General features: G+C 33.9%; 2 protein-coding genes across 2 annotated transcripts; one reads left to right on the plus strand and one right to left on the minus strand.

Moving 5' to 3' along the window:
- Window positions 1-2,082: 2,082 nt before the first annotated feature.
- LOC104085252 (chaperone protein dnaJ 15-like) lies at window positions 2,083-14,233 on the plus strand. Its single transcript, XM_009589247.4, has 11 exons — window positions 2,083-2,667; window positions 6,432-6,555; window positions 8,680-8,762; window positions 9,007-9,118; window positions 9,198-9,302; window positions 9,458-9,508; window positions 10,726-10,815; window positions 10,897-11,005; window positions 11,126-11,274; window positions 11,582-11,635; window positions 13,507-14,233. Exons 1-11 carry the CDS (start codon window positions 2,540-2,542, stop codon window positions 13,744-13,746), a joined length of 1,245 nt encoding a protein of 414 aa, XP_009587542.1. The 5' UTR covers window positions 2,083-2,539; the 3' UTR covers window positions 13,747-14,233.
- A 3,262-nt stretch (window positions 14,234-17,495) lies between these two features.
- LOC104085253 (uncharacterized) lies at window positions 17,496-19,712 on the minus strand. The gene is made up of 2 exons (XM_009589248.4): window positions 18,653-19,712; window positions 17,496-18,537 (listed from the first exon to the last, which is right to left on the minus strand). The coding sequence occupies exon 2, from the start codon at window positions 18,259-18,261 to the stop codon at window positions 17,734-17,736; it is 528 nt and encodes a 175-aa protein (XP_009587543.1). The 5' UTR covers window positions 18,262-18,537; window positions 18,653-19,712; the 3' UTR covers window positions 17,496-17,733.
- Between the last annotated feature and the right edge of the window lie 2,963 nt (window positions 19,713-22,675).

Genomic DNA, 22,675 nt, shown 5'->3' on the forward strand with positions numbered 1-22,675 from the left:
CTAATTACATGGTAGCAACTTTACCAATTACACCAAGGCTCCCCTTCATGTCGGTTAAACCAATTAAATGACAAAAATACCGTCTTGCATGTTTCTGAATACTTTTGTTTTATAATGATCAATACTTTTAATTCGTTTCTTTTCCTTTCTAGTATTTTTACGATTTCATAGGACACAAAATCTTAGTAAAGAGTACATATGGAAAAAAATCATATTACTGTTCTTTCAATATTAAAATATGTTTGCATATCGATCATATGCAACAAGAACATATTTGCACCATCTGCTTCCCAGATGGAGCTCCAAGCCCTTAAACAAGGTCTACATACAATATTGACCATAACCTATTTCCAATGGAAATAGAGACAGATGCATCAAAGGTGTTGAGTATACTAGAAAATGACCACCCTACTTACACTAACTTAGTTAATGATTGCAGGTGGTTGTTGCACCAGGCAAGGCAGAAGGGGCAAGTAACTCTCAAGCATAGCTTCAGGCAAAGAAATGAAGTGGCACATATTTTGTCTAGGGAAGCACTTATGCAATCCAACGTAAATAAATTATGTCTCTTAGCAACAGTTCCAGATATCAAAGGGACCTGGAAGGCTTTTCTTGTGTAAAATATATTTTGCCTAATGTATGCACTAGGTTGCCCGCTCTAGGTAATGTTGATGCCATAGAAGGCAGTTTTTCATATGTAGGTGCCAATGGTGGCAGTTTGGCTTGTAATATCCCAAGACTTAATGCCTAGTTATTAATATATTATCCTTATTGCTAAAAAAGAAAGAAATGAATCGGGACATATCTATTGGGTTGAAGTGTTAAACTTCACTAATTTTTATTTAATTTTAAAAATTACCATTATCTTTTTCATGGCAGTAAATATTTTAAAATTGAGTAAATTAATATAAGGTGTTGTACTCATCCCTACGACATGTTTCTTTCAATTGCCAAACAACTCAAACCTCTAACAAGAAATAATTCCTATATTGTAATACTTACACAATTAATTTTTGCATAATTAATACATACATAATTAATTAATGCATACTAATACCTATATAATTAATACCAGCATAATTAAGATTTGCATAACTAATTCTTGCATAACTCATCACCATACCAAACAATCCCTTGAAATTGAAAAGTCATAAATTAAGAATGAAGAACTTATGAATTTTGGCTGATTTGACTTATAGATTTTAGTTTATATTTTGAATGTTTATCAAACCTATGGTTATAAACTAATTTGACTAAACCTACAGTTGCAATGTCAAAAATTAATTTGAGTAACCTAGACTGATATCTCCAATAGGCAATAAAGTGCTCGTTTGATTTCAAGGGTAAATGGCACCCGGTGCACTAAGCTCCCGCTATGTACGGGATCTGGGGAAGGACCGCACCACAAGGATCTATTCTATGCAGCCTTACCATGCATTGCAGCAACTTTACCAGTTACGTCAAGCTTAAAATGTAGTAATCCATGCATAAAAGTCGACATAAGTAATGCAGCACTAGGTTAGATTTTTAATATAAACTAAGAATTACTTGTATCGTGTTTAGTTGTCCATTTTGTTGCTAGCATAAACAATACTTGACTTATGCATAAATTTATATATTAATTTATGCATGTTAAAAGATGGAATAATAATACATGAATTAGTAAATATGGACTAAAATAACTATAATAACCAAAATAAATCTCATATATTAAATAATTATTTTAAATAAATAAAAAATAATTTAAAGTATAGATTGTGCAAGAAATAATACTAGTATAATAACTAGCCATGTATTTATAATTTTTTTATTATTTAATTTTTACATTAAAATTTTATACTATTAATCCCCACATAACTTATCTTTGACCCAAACGACATGCTATATTAGTAATTGGAATAAAATCATGTGTTAAAAAATAGAGAAATATAAATTTTTATCCTTTCTAAAAAATTACAGCGGATTAAAAAAAAATATATATATATATATATATATATATATAAAATATATATTTTAAAAAATAGTTGTTTGTGGACTATTGCTATTCAATTTCCTTTCAAAGAAATCCTTTTTCGAATTCAAAATAAGAACTCCGTCTTCTCTCTCTCTCTCTCTCTCTCTCTCTCTCTCCCTCCCACACACACATCTTTTACATCCTGTAAATTTCCCAAAAGCCCTAGTTTTTTTTCTTTCCCAATATAATCAATTTAAAATCCTTCTGTTAGATCTCTTATAGCTTTTCCCATTAATTTTTTTTCAATTTTTATTGAACACATAGCATTAATCCCAAGGAAATGAAAAGACGATCCAATTCTTTGAATTCCGTGAAAAATCTTCATAATTCCCCTCAATTGCCTCTCAAATTTTGATAGTTTTGCGACTTCCCAAAAAAAAGAAAGAATTTTTATGGTTTTGTGTGTACAAGTTTTCTCTGCCTGTGTATTTGCAGGCAAGAAAGCTATTTGAATGATACACAATTGAAATCAGATAGTGATTTGGGTTTTTCTTAAGAGGAAGAAATAGAGATTAGAAAGGAGTAATGGCTAGTTCGAAAATGGAGGGGTCATCGGCTCCGGCGATAAGGCAAGACCCGTATGAGGTATTGTCTGTGACAAGGGATTCCTCTGATCAGGAGATTAAAAGTGCTTACAGAAAACTTGCTCTCAAGTAAGTCAAACCTATCGCCCTATTGTAAAGAATTTCGTTTTGTAAGTTTATTTTTGTTCGTCAAATCATTTCGTATTGAAATGAAATAGGTCCAATTGGATCGGTCGGGCAAATTATAAAGCATTTGGTGTTGGAATGAAATGGGTTCGAATAGAGCAGCTGGACAAATTGTTTAGTGTTGGAATGAAATGGATTTGAATAGAAGGAAAAAAGTATCTAGAGGATTCATATATGTAACCCTGATTAGTTTTGGATGGAGGTTTAGTTGATGAATTGAAGTTATACTATCATTATCACAGTTTTGCATGTATGCACTTAAATGTAGTGTTGAGGTGTAGTTGATTCATTAATTGAGTTATTATTCTTGCAATTTTGCATATATGTACTTAAATGTGGTGTGCCTAAACTGAAATATATTGAGCATGTTGAGACTAAAATGTAGTTGTAGCATGAAATTTATTAAATTTAGTATTCTAAGAATTGAAGTTAGCAGATTGACGGTTGACGTGTTTTGGTAATTGGGTAATAGATAGATGATTGCTACTTACTTGTATAATAGTTTGTTGAAGTTATTTTATTGGAACCTAGAATTTCTTATGTCACGACCCAAAATACACTATAGGTCGTGATGGCGCCTAACGCCGCCGTCAGGCAAGCCAACGGTGATTTATCAATTTAATTATTCATTCTATTACTTCCGAAATCATAGATTTTAACAAGGAAGGAGATTTACACTTCTAAGTCCACGGGAACGTACAACATTTGTATTTTATAATGTACAAAACCATAAGCATCAACTAGTATAACCCCAAAACCCGGTGTCACAAGTGCATGAGCATTTTCTAAAGAGTATAGTAATAATACAATATCTGTCCAGAATGTAAATAAGACATCATAAAGTAAATAGTATGATGGACACTCAGTGGACTGCGATGCATAGTCTGGAATGCAGCTCACATAAAGTCTCCTCAACAGGTGTGCTCACGCGCTAAGATGACCACCAAATGAACCTGTCAGATCTTGCACATTTAGTGCAGAAGTGCAACATGAGTACGTAAATCAACACGTACCCAGTAAGTATCTGGCCTAACCCCGGAGAAATAGTGATGAGGGGTCGACATTGACACTTACTAGAGATCCAATAAAATAATATAATAATTTATAACAAATATGAAGTGCACAACGATAGTGGGGTGAATCTGTAAATTACATAATCTTTCAAATATTTCTTTTAAAGTATGAATTTCTCGATCTTGTATTCTACCTTAACAGCTCAGAAAATGCCAAGTGCCAATATCAAATAAATAAGTAATACCATATAAAATGCCGGACATCAGTGGAAAGATTATCTCGTGAATATTCGGACTACTAGCGATATAACGCACGATTCTGCCGAGGTCGTTCGGCCCGATCCAAAATAATGTGTACACTGCTGAGGGTCGAGCGACACGAACCATAGATGCATCTATTATACTGTCAAGGCGTTCGGCCCGCTCCACAAGAAAGGAAGGAAGTTACCGAATTACGAGACATGTGCTTACAATACAGTACATGATCACAAAGTAAATATAATCTTTACCGTTTCTCAAATAACTCGCTCACAACTCAAAGTGATAAGGCTCGGCCTAGTATACATATATTTATTTCTAAATCAATTTCAATTATAACTTCAATTAATTAAGCCAGCTGAATGAGTTCAAATAATTCAAATATTATGTGATAAAGTCCTAAATCTACCCGGACATAAACATGCTTTAGCTACGTACGGACTCTCGTCACCTCGTGCGTACGTAGCACCCACAACTAGTTGCACATAACAATAAATATCACCTAGGGGGTAGTTTACCCCTCACAAGGTTAGACAGGAGACTTACCTCGCTCCGAAGTTCCAATACCGACTCCAACGCCTCTCTAACTCTTCAATTCAAGCCAAACGATCCGAAACTAGTCAAACAATGTGCAATTCAATCAAAATATTCTCCAATGCTTATAATTAATCAATTCATAACAATCCCCCACTCCGCTTTAAAAGTCAATAAAGTTAACCCTCGGGCCCACGTGCCCGGATTCCGAAAATTTTCGAAGATAACTTTACCCATAGCGCCACGAACTCAAATATATAATTTATTCCAAATTCCATGTCCAATTTCGTGGTCCAAATCTAAAAATACCAGATTTCTAGGTTTTATACCAAAATCTCAATTTCTACAAATTCTCATGCTTAAATCCATATATAAACCATGTATTTAACTCGCAATGTGAAGAAATCACTTACCTTGACATAGATGATGAAAACCTCGCTTGAAGCTCTCCAAAAATCGCCCAAACCAAGAGAGAATGAAAGAAAATGGGCAAAATCCCATTCTTAAAACAACACTGCCCAACGACCTTTTCGCATCTGCGGTCCCCTGGTCGCTTCTGCGGCTTCAATCTCGCACCCGCGAGAACCCAGGCAAGGTCGCCTACCGCATCTACGGCTCCTCCAGCGCTTCTGCGCCCTCTCTTCTGCAACGCCTCATCCGCAGGTGTGGTTCCGCTTCTGCGGAACTCGACCGCATCTGCGGTCCAGCCTTCCCAGCAAAATCCGCTTCTGCGCTCCAGTGGTCGCATCTGCGATCACGCAGGTGCGGGAATTTCTTCGCACCTGCGACCTCTGCCCAGCTCACTCCCAGCCGTTTCTGCGATTCACTGCCTCGTTTCTGCGAGGTCGCTTCTGTGGTGAAGCTTCCGCAGAAGCGGTTGCACCAGCAACCAGAATTCTCCAGCTTTTCCTTAAAGTCCAAAATCCGATCCGTTAACCATCCGGAATCCACCCGAGGTCCCCAGGACCTTGACCAAATATACCAACGCGTCCCAAAACACATTACGAACTTAGTCGAGGCCTCAAGTCACGCCAAACAACATCGAAACTACGAATCGACGATCGAAATCGTTTTTTAAACTTTCAAACTTCGATGAACGCGTCCGAACCATATCAAAACATTCCGGAATGACGCCAAACTTTGCGCACAAGTCATAAATCACAATACGAACCTATTCCAAGGCTCGGAATCCCAAACGGATATCGATAACACCAAAATTCATTTCAAATCAAACTTAAGAACTTAAACTTCCAAAATGCCAACCTTCCATAATAGGTGCCGAAATGCTCTCGGACCACCCGATACTCAACCCGAACATACGCCCAAGTCTGAAATTATCATACGAACCTATTGGAACCTTCAAATCCCGATTCCGAAGTCGTTTACTCAAAAGTCAAACCTTAGTCAATTTTTTCAACTTACAGCTTCCGAAATTAGAATTTTCTTTCCAAATCAACTCCGAACTTCCCGAAATTCAATTCCGACCACATGTACCAGTCATACTACCTGAAGTGAAGTTACTCAAGGCCTCAAACCGCTGAACGACGCGCTAGAGCTCAAAACGACCGGTCGGGTTGTTACATCTTACATGGAAAAATTAATTGTGATGGGATGCTAGGTTGGGTATAGAGGAAAAAATGGCTTTAGTGGTGTAGGTGTTGGGAAGTTTATTGATTTATCGCCTCTATGCATTAGCTAAGCTTTTGTTCGATTATTAAAAAAAAAATGATAAGCATTTTAATAAAGAGGGAAATTTCTTGATTTAATAGTTTTTTATTCAGTTACTATTTTAACCCATTTTTGGGACTACGCTGGGTTTGTTATTGTTGTTATTCAGTTACTATTTTAGAAACATAAAAAGTCTCTAATACATTAGCCATACACAACCTGAATTATTGGCAGGTATCATCCGGACAAGAATGCTAACAATCCTGAAGCTTCAGAATTATTCAAGGAGGTGGCATACTCATACAGTATTCTATCTGATCCAGAAAAAAGGAGGCAATATGATATGGCAGGTTTTGAGGTACTTTGTCTCCGTCCACTATCAATTACATGATTTTCTGGCAAGGTGGTTTATCAATGGAGTAATGGCTTTTAAAGTAAACGCTATTTTTATATGTTTTAAGTTACGGCGATCGCTAGTAGTAAAGTTAGAAACTTGGCAGTTCCTTAATGTCCCTGAAGAAATAAGAAAAACAAAAGAGTCCGGTCGGACTTGGCGAAGACAATAGCAAATTTTAGTTTAGTTTGGTGCTATCTTGAATCTTGGTCTTGGCTGGGCTCAGAGAGCTACTTACCAGCTTTTAAAAGTTTGTGGCTATATTATTTTAGTTTGTCAGAGCTTTATTTTTGGAGCAGATCAGCTTCAAGACATTTGAATGTCGTTGATCACAAAATGTATGGGTTTGTAGGTGAGACACTATGATGATTGAATGTATTAGAACGGACCAGATAGACCTAAGATCATATCCACACAAGTAGTCTTAAATAACGTATAATCACTTGGGATCCATGAGAAGTAGCTAAGAACAAAATACAATTGAAGTAAAAGATACTAGTTGAATTAAGGCTTAGTCATTGTTGGTCACTTACATTATTAGTTCTGGTGTTTTTGTCATAAGTTTTTTATTTTGTTTGAGATTTGTGTGCCTGGGTAAAGATAAGATTGAGATTTTTAGAACTTTTAGTTTTAGAGAACTCTTAGTGAGCGTTCGGACATAAGAATTGTAAAATTCCAAAATAGGGGGAAAACGTTTTTCAAGTGAAAATGGTATTTGAAATTTAGAGTTGTGTTTGGACATGAATATAATTTTGGGTTGTTTTTGAAGTTTTGTGAGTAATTTGAGTGAATTTTGAAAAACACCTTTTTGTAATTTTTCAAATTTTTGAAAATTTTCAAAATGCATCTTCAAGTGAAAATTGAAAATTTTATGAACAAACGCTGATTTCGAAAAAAAGTGAAATGTTTTTGGAAAAAAGGGAAAATTTCTTATGTCTAAACGGGCTCTTAGTTTCTCTGAGAAGACAAATGATTGAGTATTGGAATGAAATAGGTCTAAATAGAACATAATGGATATAAAGGATTCATATAGTCAACCCAACTATTAGGATTGGGGTTGGTAGTGGCGGGCCTGAGGAGAGGCAGAGGTAGACCAAAAAAGTATTGGGGAGAGGTGATTAGGTAGAATATGACATATCTTTAGCTTATTGAGGACAATGACCCTTGAGAGCAGGGTATGGAGGGCGAGGTTAAGGTAGCAGGTTAGTAGGTAGTCGCGAATTTCTCTTATGCATACCGGTAGTATTAGTATTTCCCCCGTACTTTCCTAGTTCTTAGTTTTCTATTATTATCTGTTAGTTTTTTTGCTTCCGTTATCTTATTTTTCTTGCTGTTGTTTCTGCTTCTTGGCTTCTCCACTATCCTTTTTCCTTTTAATGATTGTTGGGATTATGCTTTCCTTGAGATGAGGGTCTACCAGAAACAACCTCTCTACCTTCACAAATATAGGGGTAAGGCCTGTGGTACATGCTACCCTATTCAGACCTCACTTGTGGGATTTTCCTGGATATGTTGCTTTAACTATTAGGATTGGGGTATAGTTATTGTATCATTTTTTCTTATAAAAAATGTGTTACTATTGTTTGAGCTCTTGACATTTGGAGCAGAACATATCCCTTTTGTTTTTTTATTTGGGGGGGGGGGGGTGTAATATGCCAGCTACAGAAAAACTCATTGGAAGAATTTTACAAGGTCAAAGAGGGACTCAAACTAATACATTTGATGACATTGGTTATCTTCCACTGGTATCATTGCGTGTTACAGTAGGGATTTTTCGGCTGATGTTCTTTCTGCAATGTCTTTTCTATGTGTGCATAGATTTTAAAAGGTGGTTACCACTCTCTCTCTCTCTCTCTCTCTCTCTCTCTAGTGGTACGTGTATAGTTTCTGTTTTATGCTTTTTGCAATTTATCCAAATTGTACTAGTTATTTTTTTAGTCAGGTATGATGGGCATTATATATTTAGTAGAAAGACTCTCAATTGACTAATACACGTGGCAACCTTTAACTGATTATAGTTCCTATATAACTGCTCACACGCATGTGCCATTCACCTACTCTCTGACATTTGATCTTGAAAATTTTAAGGCTCTTGATGCTGAAGGAACGGATATGGAAATCGATTTGTCCAATCTTGGAACTGTCAACACAATGTTTGCAGCATTGTTCAGGTAATCTAAGTTAAATAATGTTCGGAACCTCTGAAGCATTCCTTGAATAGCTCTTATCTTCTAAGCTTGAGCCTACACGGAAATGCTTCTACTTGTTATATACTAACAAAAAAAGAAGAGGCAAAACACCCACACCTACAATAATCAACTTCATTAAATGGATTGAACTGAAAAATACATCATGCCAAACTTGTATTTGTAGTAGACTTTTGATTGGTTTTTGAATTCTTTATCTATCTCATAGCAAGTTGGGTGTTCCCATCAAAACGACTGTCTCTGCTAATGTTCTTGAAGAAGCTTTGAATGGAACTGTCACAATTCGCCCTCTTCCAATTGGGGCATCACTTAGTGGAAAGGTAGCATTTGATTTTCTTTTTCAATTAGCAGGACAATATTTCAGCTTTATCAAGGTTTTTTAGCTTGATTTTGCTGCAGGTTGAAAAGCAAAGTGCCCATTTTTTTGGTGTAACGATTAGCAATGAACAAGCGGAGGCAGGGCTTGTAGTTAGAGTTACTTCAGCAGCTCAAAGCAAATTTAAGGTACACTCCGGATCTGTAGAATTTGAATGGTAGCTATTCTTGCTATTTTTGCATGTACTTTTAAGCTGTGCTTTTATATCTTCGTGTTTTTTTTTTGTGTGTTTTCTACTTTGCAATGGGTTGAGATATCAAAACTGAATTTTCTGTAATTTCAGCTGCTGTATTTTGAACAAGATGCAAATGGGGGTTATGGCCTGGCTTTGCAGGTACTGCATTAGTTTCCATTGTGAGTTCAAGATACTTATCATTGATGTTGAGTTCTGAGTTATTTGAAGTAGGTAGTTACAGATTCATCAAGCTGCAAATGTGTAACGTCTTCCTCTATCATTCATTCTCTTGGAAGAACGAGCCTAAATATCTGATTATTTGCATTTAGGCACCACAATCCCGTCGAATCTCACCTCAATTTCACTCTTCTTATGCTGACTACACTTGCAGTTCATATATTCAGTTTTACTTCGAGTTATCTTAAAACTCTTACTCTCGAGTACCACCGTTGTTGGTTTTGGTCAATTAGCACAATGTCGCAAATAGCATACACCATGGGACTTCATCTTGTATTGTGTTTATTAGCTCATCCATAACTAGGGTAAACAAGTATAGACTCAATGCCAATCCGTGGTGTAAATTCATGGTTTTCGGATCCTCCTGTATATATCTCCTACTACTCTTCTCACACTCTATTGGCGGCTCCTCTATACATGTCCTTTATGACATTTATATATTTAATATGAACTCCAAACTCCCTTCTTTGATCAACATAACTGTAATGCTTAAAGTTTTCCCCGCATTTGCTGATCAAATAAAATGTCTTAACTAACTTGTTGTGATGCAAGTTATACATAACTGTAATGCAAATTTTTCCCCGCATTTCACTTGATAATTTTCCGTTAGCCAAGTTTTAAGGCATATGGCTCATGACTTATATGCGGGCATAGGAAGTTACGGTCAGGGGCTAGCTGTAATAGGTGAGGCTGTTTCCTCTTAAGATCTCAGTAAACTGAAGTGTATAATTGACGGTATCAGTCAACTGGAAAACTAGACCTCATTCTAAGGTATAATTTTTGAAATTTTCTGATTTTGAACCTCTTCATGGTCTGCAATCTGCATCAGCTGTAAGGCTGCTATATACACAAGTAAAACTCACTTATACAGAGCAGATGCTTGACTTGTAATCCTTTATCTTTAGATATATATGCTCAACATACTCAGGAATTACCTCTAATTTGCCTGCACGTTGGGTTGCATTTTTTCACAGTTATCTTTGGGGTAATTCTTCTCAACTATGAGGTCTAAGCATGCCTCAAACTTCTTTGATTTGTGAGCTAGTGTACTGTATTTTAGATGAACATGTTGTGCATGTCTTGTGTATTCTAACCAAGCAATTGACTGATCAAATCTGATGAATTGTCACGGTATGCAGGAAGATAGTGAGAAAACGGGTAAGGTGACGTCAGCAGGAATGTATTTCTTGCACTTTCAGGTGTATAGAATGGATTCAACTGTAAATGCGGTATGTGAATATAATCCCTGTTGGTCAAATTCATTATGCAGTGTTGTTGTCAGAGCTAATAAATAATTTGAAATATTGTAGTTAGCGATGGCTAAGGACCCTGAAGCTGCTTTCTTTAAGAAGCTGGAGGGTCTTCAACCTTGTGAGGTCTCAGAACTTAAAGCTGGCACTCACATATTCGCTGTTTATGGTTGGAGCTACTTATTTTGTTAAATACATTGTTTTTTCTGGTGTGAGAAACACTATCAAATTCCAATTGATTCTCGATGCTAAATCCTTAAGAATGAACTTTGATCTGATCTCTCTGCAGGAGATAATTTCTTCAAGCCTGCTACTTATACAATTGAGGCTCTCTGTGCCAAGTCATATGAGGATACTACTCTTAAGCTCAAGGATATTGAGGCTCAGATTTTGAGGAAAAGAAATGAGCTTCGGCAATTTGAAGTAGAATATAGAAAGGTTGTCAATATACTTCTAGACAATATTTATTATTGGAGATTGATATTTTTTCTTTTTTTGATAACTGTGGTGTCCGGGCCAGCTTGCATGCACCTCGACTAATTCCACGGGATACCTGCTACCTACCACCAGCAACAGGTACCAGGTAACTCTATCCACCAAGGGTTGGAGAGATGGGATTTGAAACTGAGACCTCAGGTTCTCAACCCAATTCATTGACCACTAGGTCACACCCTTGAGTGCAGAGTGCAGAGATTGATTCTTTCATGTATCCTCATTGCCCTACTTTCCATGTTAATGTTCACAGGCACTGGCACATTTCCAGGAAGTAACCAACAGATACAGCCAAGAGAAGCAGTCTGTAAGTTTTTCTGTTGAAAAGTCTCTCGGTTTAATTATTATACCGAAAAGGGTCATATTTACCCCTGTACTATTGAAAATAAGTCACATCTACCATCCGTTTCACTTTTCGAATTTTTAAGGGCCTACCGTTATTATATTTGCCCTCATCCATTAAATGACCAGTCCCAACTTTAAAAAAGACACGTGGGGTACCTAGGATCAATTTAAAAGCACCAAGTTCATTTTATACTACCCCAACCCCAAATAAGACATAACCCGACCCATCGAAACCAATTTACCCACTTAGTCAAAGGAACAAGTGAAAAAGCCAAGAAAATTTTCTGGGATTTTATGTTATCCTTCTTATTTTCACTAGTTTTTAGTCGAATTAGACAGCCATTGAAATATTTTCCTATTTGACTTATTTGGGAACATGTGAAGAAGTCAGAAGAGAACAAGGACAAGAATAATGAGGAGCTAGATGTGAATTTTCTTCTACTTAGAGATTGAATAATTACTATAAACGCAAATACAGACTTTATTTTAGCATGCTAGAAGGAACTCTGAAACAAAAGAAAGAGCAGCTCTCTGAATCAGCCAAGGCATTCTTAACTGGCTTGAAAGTAACAAGAAAATTTGTATTATCAGATCAAACTAGGTTTGACATTCTTTTTTTAACTAGCTTTAATATTGGTTGCTGATTTTGTGAATGAAGCAAACTGGAAATACAAGCATCAATTCCCTTTTCCCACATTCCCAGCACAGCTACTTAAGTCTCATTTATCTGAACTGCTCTTTCGGTTGGGACTGGCTTCGGACCAAACTTAAAATAAAATATGAACAATATTGAGGGTTCTTTGCTTACCTCCTTCCATCATTGATACTTGCAGTCCATTGGTGTTGGATGTGATAAAGCTGAGTTATATCGACCTTGGTATATGTGGGTTGTTGGTTTGGACTTTGGAGTAGAGTATGAGAGGAAAGATATGTCACCAACTAATTTCTCTAAATTGTCAAAATGGAAGGAGAAAATAAAAGCTACAGCATTAAGCAGAATCGGTGGGTCGGGTTATGTTTTATTTGGGGTTGGGTTTTTATAAAATGAACCGGGTCCTGTAAAATTGATTCTAGACATTCCACGTGTCTTTTTTAAAGTTGGGACTGGTCACTAGTGTTATCAAAGGCAAAAAACGCAAAAAAGCTCAAAGGTCCATTGGAGCTTTAAGCGCAAATAAAGCGTAGGCTTTAATGAAAAAAGGCGCAACGGAAGAAAAAGTAAAAATATGCATGTAGTCCAAGACTAATCATTATAAGCATGAATAACAAATATATGGACAAAGAAATTGAAAATATTCACAATAAAGTGAAATATCGATTGTTTAAGGTCGCATTTTCAGGATTACACTCATTGGCAAGGAAAAGTATGACTTAGAGCTTTGATGCGACACTAAAGCGTCCACAAAGCAAGGCGAAGCGCTCAACGTATTTTGAGTCTCGCTTCTGGGCTTAAGCGTGCTTTAAGCGCGCCTTTGACAATACTGCTGGTCACTTAACGAATGCGGGGCAAATACAAAAATAAGTATAATGGTAGGCCCTTAAATATTCAGAAAGTGAAATGTAGGGTAGATATGATTTATTTTCAATAGTACAGGGGTAAATATGACCCTTCTCCGATTATTACATTACGTAAATGTCCTCGTATTGAGATGGTATGTCCAAATTCTTTGCAACACAAGTCGCTTGGCTTTCATTTTGTGGCATGGAAGTGTTAATGCATCTCAGATTTTGCTATATTTAATGCATCTCTTGTTTGTTTAGATGCTACTTCACTTTGTTCCTTGTATTATCTGATAGTTCCTACATGCTGATCTAGTACTACCATTTGTAAAGGTCGATGATATGCTGAAACAAAGAGACAGCATCCACTTTTCGTTCACAGTTGCAAGGTCCGTTGCTAATTTAAGTGGCAGTGGGAGTGGGCATTTCAGTAATGGAAGTAGCAGTAAGGTCCTTGGTGAAGATTATAAAGCGGATAGTCCAGGAGAAGATGGCAGTTCAGATTCCAAGGACAAGTCATCAAAGAAAAGATGGTTCAACCTTAACCTCAAAGGATCTGATAAAAAGAACTGAAATGTTGGATGGTTATTTATGTTCTCTACGTACTTCCTGCAGAGTTTCGAGTTATAGAATTGCTGTCAAGGCCACAAGTGCAGGTATTGTGCTACTGGAAGAAGTCTCTTCATATATTCTTTGCTCTATTTATTGGTTGGTCTTGTGCTTCGCCAAGTGCTTTATCTCTCTGAGGCATGTGAGGTTTGAAATATAGGTTCTATTTGTATTTGTATGCATGATTCTTGTGTTGTACCATAATCTCAACTAGGCTGATCTTCAGTTGTCAATCCATACAGATTATAGAATTCAGAGGTATTGTAATTTCCGCCAACGAACACGTTCGATTTTTCTTTTCTATTTTGACACTGAAATTGTAATGTATCAGTGGTGGGTATATCTCATTCTTACAGAAAAATTTGAATGTTATGGAATTGGATGATGTGATTCCCCAGTTCTTGTAAATTTACCTTTTCTCAAACGTATGTAAGTTCTATTTTATCTGTCATTTTCTTTCTAGAAATCTGTCTTGAATTTATTTACTTCAGCAATTGATTGTGGCATGCACTTACCCTTAAAACACTAAATGAACCTCAGATTGTGTTGAGAACTATTTTGTTCACTTACTTGTGCAATCATAAAATGCACCTCGCTTGCTCCTAATATATAAAATATCCACATAGTTGCCTTCTACTAAAGAACTAGGTTTCTACAGTTTCTGCCTCATTATTACATGTGGAAAGCACAATACCATCAACATATACAGCTAAAAGATTCAATAAGAAGAATAGTTGAATAGTCATCTGGACAATGCATGTAACCCATTGGTTATATAGCTGTAGAAAATAGTTATCTTTATGTACACCTTTTCCTAAAATTACCATGTAAAAAGACATTATTTATATTTAACTGATATAATTCTAGCTTTATTTTCACTTGAAGTTTAAACATAAGTTATGCAGAGTTTAGTACTAGAAATCAAATGCACTTATTGATTGGTATAACAGAAATGTATTATTTCAAACTGTCACTACATAAATAATTTCAACCAAAACTAGCCCAAAACAAAATATCTACCAAAAATAACCCAAATGTCATTTTGTAACACATTTATTTTTCTAAAACACAAAGATAGTTCAAACTTTTTGAGACTTCAGCAATATTGCAATATTCTAATTCCTTTAAGTTGAAATTTAGAGAATCAAGCACCTTAACTCGATATAGAAATCAATATTAAATATTAGTTTGTTGGATTGGGTCGAAGGATTAAACTGAAACGCAGTGGACATCTATTGAAGTTTACTTAAGCTTGAATTCAAAATTTTGGGTTTTCGAAATTGGAATTTATTTCGAGTGGGTGTTGTTGGAATAGATTGGGTACATCATAAAGAGTGTAAATCTCAATTTTGGGACAATTTGGTATAGATTTTAGGTGGTTTGAATTGAAATTTGAGCCAAATGTGAAGTACAGAAGATGAACATGGACGAAGATCATATGTGTCTCACACTATGTATCATTTGTTTATTACATATATATCAAATGTGTATCACATATATATCCATATACTAGTCCTATGATATGCGCATTGCGCGTATATATTATCTCAAGTGGTAAAAGACTTTTTAAAAAAATATATAAATATTATATTAAAATATTTTGCCTGAGTTATAAAATAAAAGAACATGTTCCTTAAAATGATGAATATTGAGCCTTTATACATCACTTAATAAAAGAAGAAACTACCACAAGATAAGTTCTCAATCATTAGTCAATACATTCAACTCAAATTATAATTTTATTTTATAATAAAATAGATATAAATTAGTGCTTGAGACGTATCCTATTAATCATTACAAAATTTATATAGAAAAATATCTCTCTTTTTCATCTTCGTAATTTTAAAATTCATTAGGTAATGTAATATCTCTCTTTCTCGTAATTTCGATTAATTAAGTAATGGAAGTATCTTTAGATACAGTTTGTTTATCTTACTTTAATATATAGTTAATATATGGTTAAATATATTTGTAATTGTTGATTTCTCACTACATGTAAAGCATTGTTATATAATCTATCACTATCCTCTTATCAGTTTAGTCTGTACAGAAAATTTTAGGAAAGAAATTTAATGATTGAGCGTGTCTTTTGACATGACCTTTTATCAGGTTATACCTAAAATAAACATGACAAGTAGAATTAGAAAATTCTATGATCAATACAAAAATAGAAGAAAAAAATACAAAAAATAAAAAGCAAAAAAAAAAAAATACATATACTATCTTCACTCTAGTGTTTCAAAGAATCTGGAGAACGTATAGACGTTAATGAATTAATATACCATAACAAATAGAGAATCAACCAACAAATAGATTTTATAATCAATGCCTCTTGACGTATCAATACTTTGAAAGACACAAAGTTTCTATATGAAAGACACACAAGAGTTTAACATAGACAAAAAGAACAACTTTTACTTCATAAAGAAAAACTAAAGTTGCAAAAAAATTATATCCGAAATTTACGAACCTGATCAAGAACTAAATGATCATATGATGATTTGGTTGGACAAAACCAATTCTCATGTAATAGCTTTATATGCTAGTCTTTGATGAGGACTCAACAATCGTATTTTTTTTCTTCTTCTAGTTGATACTACTTGATAGAAGTTGTTTTTGTACTAAATTATTCACAAAGGCAACATTTCTGTAGAATTTTATATCCAAAAAAGACTACAAAACGTCTAAACCTAGAAGAATTATAAAAATTAGGGAAATAATTAAATGTTTAATCCTAAATATTAGAAAAATAATTAAATATATAACTCTAAATATTAGAGAAATAAGTAAATGACAATTTTGTCTAGTATGAAATCTATTTTTAATAGGTAAAAAAAAGCGAACGATATTTCGCTAAGGGCCTTCGTGCTTTTAATATAATATAGATATATGTGTGTGACATATATGCGTGTACATGTTTGATACATGTGTCGCAGAAAATTTTATTAATTAAAAAACTCAATTTTAACTATTGAGTTTTGATACCAAACCAGTCCAATTCTCCTCCAATCTTGCTCAAATTTTGTATATTGACTCATCTATATGTTTTCAACGAATTCCAACCATACCCATTGAAAAAAATCTTTTTTTGCCTAATTTTTTTTAAATATTGTTTATCACTGATAATGAATTTTAACTCCAAACTAGTCTAACTCACTTTCAAACTTGGTCAAATTTTATATATTGCATTATCTATATGTTTTTAACGAATCACAATAATACCCATTGAAAAAAACCTTTTTTGCTTATATTTTTTGAATGTTGTATATCATTGGTAATTTGTTTGGGCCTTTTTTTGGTAGCATGACTAAAATAGCTGGTTATTAAAAAATAATGTCTTTTTTTGGTACATTCCAGTAAGATGCCCAATGTTTAACGTATTCTGATGTAAAATTGGGTAAAGATTACATTCGGTAGTTTATATATATATATATATATATATATATTGAGAACGACTGTAGTGTATTTTTCCTAAGAAATTATCCAATTTCAATTGACAAATTTTAAAATAAACCAACTAACAAACTGTTAAGCACCAGCACACACAAAAAAAAAAAGAAAAAAAAAAGAAACGATATATCTCCACAGCCATAAAAAACAATGTGGAGAAGAATAAATCAAAAGAATAACACATTCTAATATAAATCCATCTTGTCAATAACAACAACAACAAACAATCTCATAAATGGGGTTCGGGGAGAATAGTTTGTAAGTAAACCTTACCCCCTACCTCATAGAACTAGAGACGTTGTTTCCGATAGACCCCGGCTCAAGTAACAGTGAAGATAAAACAACCGAATAGCAAAAAGTATTAGCAACAATATAATACGGTCAAAAAGAAAATGAACATGGTTTTAGGTTTAGGTAATTCATCCAACATGAAAAAAAAAAAAAAAAAAAGAGAGAGAGAGACAAAAGTAATTCTTATCCGGTCCCGAATAACAGGGTTCATTAATTATCAACCAATGCATTGAACTGCTCCAAGAGAGATTCTTGCCTTTGCAATCTCATTTCTTCATAAAACCTTTCAATAAACTTCTCAGCCCTCTCATCAATGAAATCATCTCCCTCACTAAAATCTGATCCTTCTGAAAATTCTCTACCTACTACTGCATCTCCCATAGAAGCTAACCCTTCCAACTCCAACTTTGGGTACCTCATTTTTTCTTCTCCTTGGCCATTTATCAACCCCAAACATTTCGAAATGTAAAAAACAGAGCAAAAATCTCTGTACCTTTTCTGTTTTTTAAGTGACTTTTTCTTATGGTACTGAAGCAAAGGTGTGTTTGAAGGAGAGAATTGGTATTCTTGAACATACCCATAATTGTAATACTTGAGTAGGCTAAATTTCTTCATTTTTCTTGCTCTTTTCAATGAAATTAGCCTTGGAATTATGGGTTTCCTCATTTTTGCTATGAAAATTGACATGTTTAATAAACTGGAAAGTTTTTGGAAAATAGGCGACCTTTTCTTGGGCATTTTTGACCCTTTTTTTGGAAACTGAAAATGTAAGAGCAGAGCTGAAAGTTCACTCTATAACAAGTGACTTTCTGAGTTTGAGGAATGTTTTGGTTTGGACTTTAATTGTAGGGTTTCTTGGGTATTGTGTGGAGCATTTTATTCGTTTAAAAAGGTGTTTTTTTTGCAAGAATCTCAAAATGGGGAAAGCTAGGCTGGAAAAAGATATGTGGTCGGTGTTAATTTGGATTTTATTATGAAGTAGCCGTTAAAGTGCGGCTTCTCTGTAATTCAAATCTGGAGCAGAGAAAAAACTGTATATAAAATTGAAAGAAATTTCGATTCCTTGCTCTGGTATAATATAACGTGGTCATGTTAAATGAAACAGGATAATAAGTACAGCTGCGGTTACCTTCGAATCCAAGTTTTGTATTGCTTCATTTTGTAAGAGATCCGTTCCAGATACAAATGGAATGGCAGTTCAATTGTTTTTTTCTAGGATGGTATTTTTTTCAGAAATATTATTACTCTCTTAGATCCCAAATATTAGTCATTCTAATAAACTGAATGTGTTTCAAATATTTGATATCTTTGAAAAATAGAAGTCATTTATTACATTTTTCTAGATAGACATGTTCCAATTAATGGAATATTAATTAAGTAATACACTTAAGAAGAGATAAAAGTTAGTTTGGATAAATATTTTTATGATTAAGGCTAATAAGTATATTTTCAAAAGGTGCACAAACACAATAAAATACATATAATATTAATCGAATGTAATCTCTAATAGTTCAATGTCTCTGAATAAGGATATATTTGACAGTTTGAGCTGATTTGGTAACAAAATAGGTATGTTTGACTCAACTATTACAGGAGTGTTTTAGATCCTTTCGCATGATTAATGGTAAATTTGAATATTTTCCCTCATAAAAATATAAGAAAAAAATTCACTAGCAAGCTAAGAATGCTACTAAAGGGCTTTATATTTAAGCAGCGGAGCATATATTAGAGCTTGACTCATCAACAAATTAAGAATATATGTTATGTTCCCATAGGACTTATCATCACAAACTCTCAGGTGTTCGAGAGTGAGAAGGAAAATAATTTTTTTATTTTATTTTTGAAAGCCATGTTATTTGTGACGCCCATGATGGAGGGTGGGCTAATGAGAACGAATCAAACAGGACTGACAGGCTTTTAAGTTGGCAAGTTTCCGAAGAAAGGGTGTACATATCACCTTAGATTAATCCCACGTTGAAAAAGAAAAGAAAAGTAGAGTTTTATAAGGCACAATACAAGTTCATATGGTACGCACGCTTTTACATAGCCAAGGGACAGATTCATGAGATCTGTTGGGCCAAAGTGAAAAATACATGCTGAATCTCCCTCAGTACGATGATGGGACAAGCTTCTGAAAAAGGGGTGTACTTATCACGTTAGGCGAATCCCACATCGGAATGAGAGAGAAAAGTAAAGAACTTTATAAGGCACAAAACAAATTCTAATGCTACGCGTGCTTTTGGGACCAATGATGGCGTAGTCCAAGGGACAAATCCGTGGAGTCTGTTGGGCCAAAGCGGATAATACGTGCGGAGACAAATCTGTGAGAGTTGTTGGACTAAAACAAACAATACGTGTCAAGGGCTTGGGCCGTAACATTAGTCATCCATTGGTGAATACGTTCTCGTATTAATCCATGAGTAGAGTAAGATGTATCTGTGCCAAATTCAAATAAAAAAGAGAACAAATGAGTTATAAGCAAAAGGTGGATATCCAATTAAAAATAAAAAATAAAAATATTAGAATATGTTTTATTTTGTAGTTAGTTATGGAAGAAACGGCTAAGGATGGGTTTTTTCTACTTTCTTGATCTCCAAACATTCTTAACTTTAGATGTCGTTTTCATTTGGTTGAGGTGTATGGGAGGATGCTTAAGCTGTCTGTTGAAGAAATCGCTTGGAAGGAACCAATCAGCTCACGATTAAACAATTTAAACAATAAAATAAGAATTTATAAATGTCAATATTACTATCTGAACAGAGTGAAACTTACCTGTATAGAGAATTCGTATTAGCAATTGCCGTACACATCTAAATAAATGCACTAAAATGAATAAAATTTTAAATTATAAAATTCCAATCAACTGTAGTGGCTCATAAATGCGAGATGTACATTGTTGGGGGAGGGAGAAGGGTGGTCAACTAATTTCAAATTGAGTCATTTTTTACCTATAACTTTATGTTTACCTGGTAAGTAGTTTTTAATTTCATGACCTAACTTTGATAAAGAAGTTTAAAAACTAGACAAAAATATGTTTGTTACATGTAATAGGGAGACATTATATTATTGTAAGACATATAATTAAACTTAATTACTATTTCTATAATTTAATTATCCATTGTATATCGACTAAAATGAATAAAATTTTAAAATTTAATATTTCAATCACATATTAATTTAAATAACATAATTAATTCTTAAAAAATGTCGAATCAAATCATTTGTCTTATCTTGTTGAGCTTATCTTTTACCTTTTCAAGTTGAATCAAATAGGTCAATAGTATATACGATAACAAAAAGTAAATAGAGATTGTTATACAGAAGCATCGACACTGTAATAGTTATACGTTTGAAATACCCAAAATTTTGTCTTATTAGTTTCTCTTTAATTTGATTATTCAAGATTTGGATCTAGTACTCTTCTGTACTATTTTACATAAGTATATAACATGTAACTAAAATTCGATAAAAATAGATTGAATTTGTTATAAAATCTTGAATTATGGTGGATGTCCATAACCCCCAAAGGAGTAATACTAACTACTTTTCTCCATTATCTCTATAACTTTCACTACTATAATACTTATGGGGTTATGATTGTAACTTCATAACCTCCCCATGATCTCAAATGCTTAATGACATATTCAATGACATATTTCTTCACTTTTCATGCCTATACAAAGACCTTGTAATAGATGGAAAGATAACATAATTAAAGAAGAAATAAGAATCTCTCCTCTCTTTCTCTCTATATCTCTTAGCTTGTTTTTCCTTGTTCTATATTATTACTTTAAGCTATATTTCATAACACGTTATCAGCACGAAGTCTCTAACCTCAAGGTTGAATTCCACTTCCGTGTTACAGGCACACGTCTTTCTGCTACAACAATAAGTTCGAGCTTTAAACCAGATAAGTTTATACCAATATTTGGAATAAGCAATGCTCTGGTTATTAGAAAATTTAGTATTTATGTGGCTGCTATGGATGTCACCTTACTAAATTTTCATGAACTAAATAATAGGTGGCATGCGATATACTAAATAATCTACAAAATTAAAATTATACTTTATTATGTATGCTTATAGCTTTACCTTATAATACGATTTTAGTATGCCTAGTATAATGATTATACATTAGTTTACTGTCAAATATAATAATAATAATAATAATAATACTCATAACTATTTTATTTTTATAAGATAAAATATTAGTACAAGAAGTATATACTACACCAAATTTTTCATTGATGATAGTTCTTATCAAATTAACATGTTGAATCATTTTTATATGAAAAACATATAGTTGTAGATAGTAGACAGAGATTTGTCCCCTATTTTTATTTTTTTTTAAATTCCCTAATTAACCTAAAGGTTCTGCTATATCTCTTTGTTTTTCTAGAGAGCATAATACTTAGTTTTCACAAAAGTGCATGGTAACTAGTAGTATTATATTATTCTATTTGATACATCATTTTTCTTTAATGTTCTGGTCATATCACTTTCATCTTGAAGTAAGTTTATTGCAACAAAGACCACATGTGAATTTTCAATATTATTTTATACTTTTCATATATTTGTGTGACACTAATTAATTAGCTGATTTGAGTAAACGAAAGTCTATTGTTGAGAATTATATTCAAATGACATTATGAAGAGTTTAACTCAAGAGGTAAGCATTTCTTTCGTATTTGAAATTATTTTTGTCCTTTGCTATTAATGATATCAACTTCAATGAGTTCAAGTCGCAATGCACCATGAAGGTAAGACATCAGGATCAAGTCCTGATGCTCCATAATAATAAGAGTTGGGTTTGAGTCCCAATTCATTATGGCCTAACATGCCTTTATATTGGTAAGGCATTGGGTTTGAGTCTCAATGTACCATATTGATGATATAATGATAACTAAAGAAAAATAATATATTTTTCATGAAAAGGCATGAAGCGTGTCCCACTTGATTTGCTCCATTCTTGAAGTGAATGTGGTAGTGGTGCATAATAAGTCTAAATGAAGACAAGTGATTGACGAATGAATGTGGGTGTGCCAAAGATGAAAATAATAATAATAGTCATCATTATGGTAATTATAATAAGGAGAACAATAAGGGTTCTCACGATAATCCTTCAAAAGTGAAGAAAATGTGTATCAATATG

This window comes from Nicotiana tomentosiformis, chromosome 4 (assembly GCF_000390325.3).
Source record: "Nicotiana tomentosiformis chromosome 4, ASM39032v3, whole genome shotgun sequence".
In the NCBI taxonomy this organism is placed as follows: Eukaryota; Viridiplantae; Streptophyta; class Magnoliopsida; order Solanales; family Solanaceae; genus Nicotiana; species Nicotiana tomentosiformis.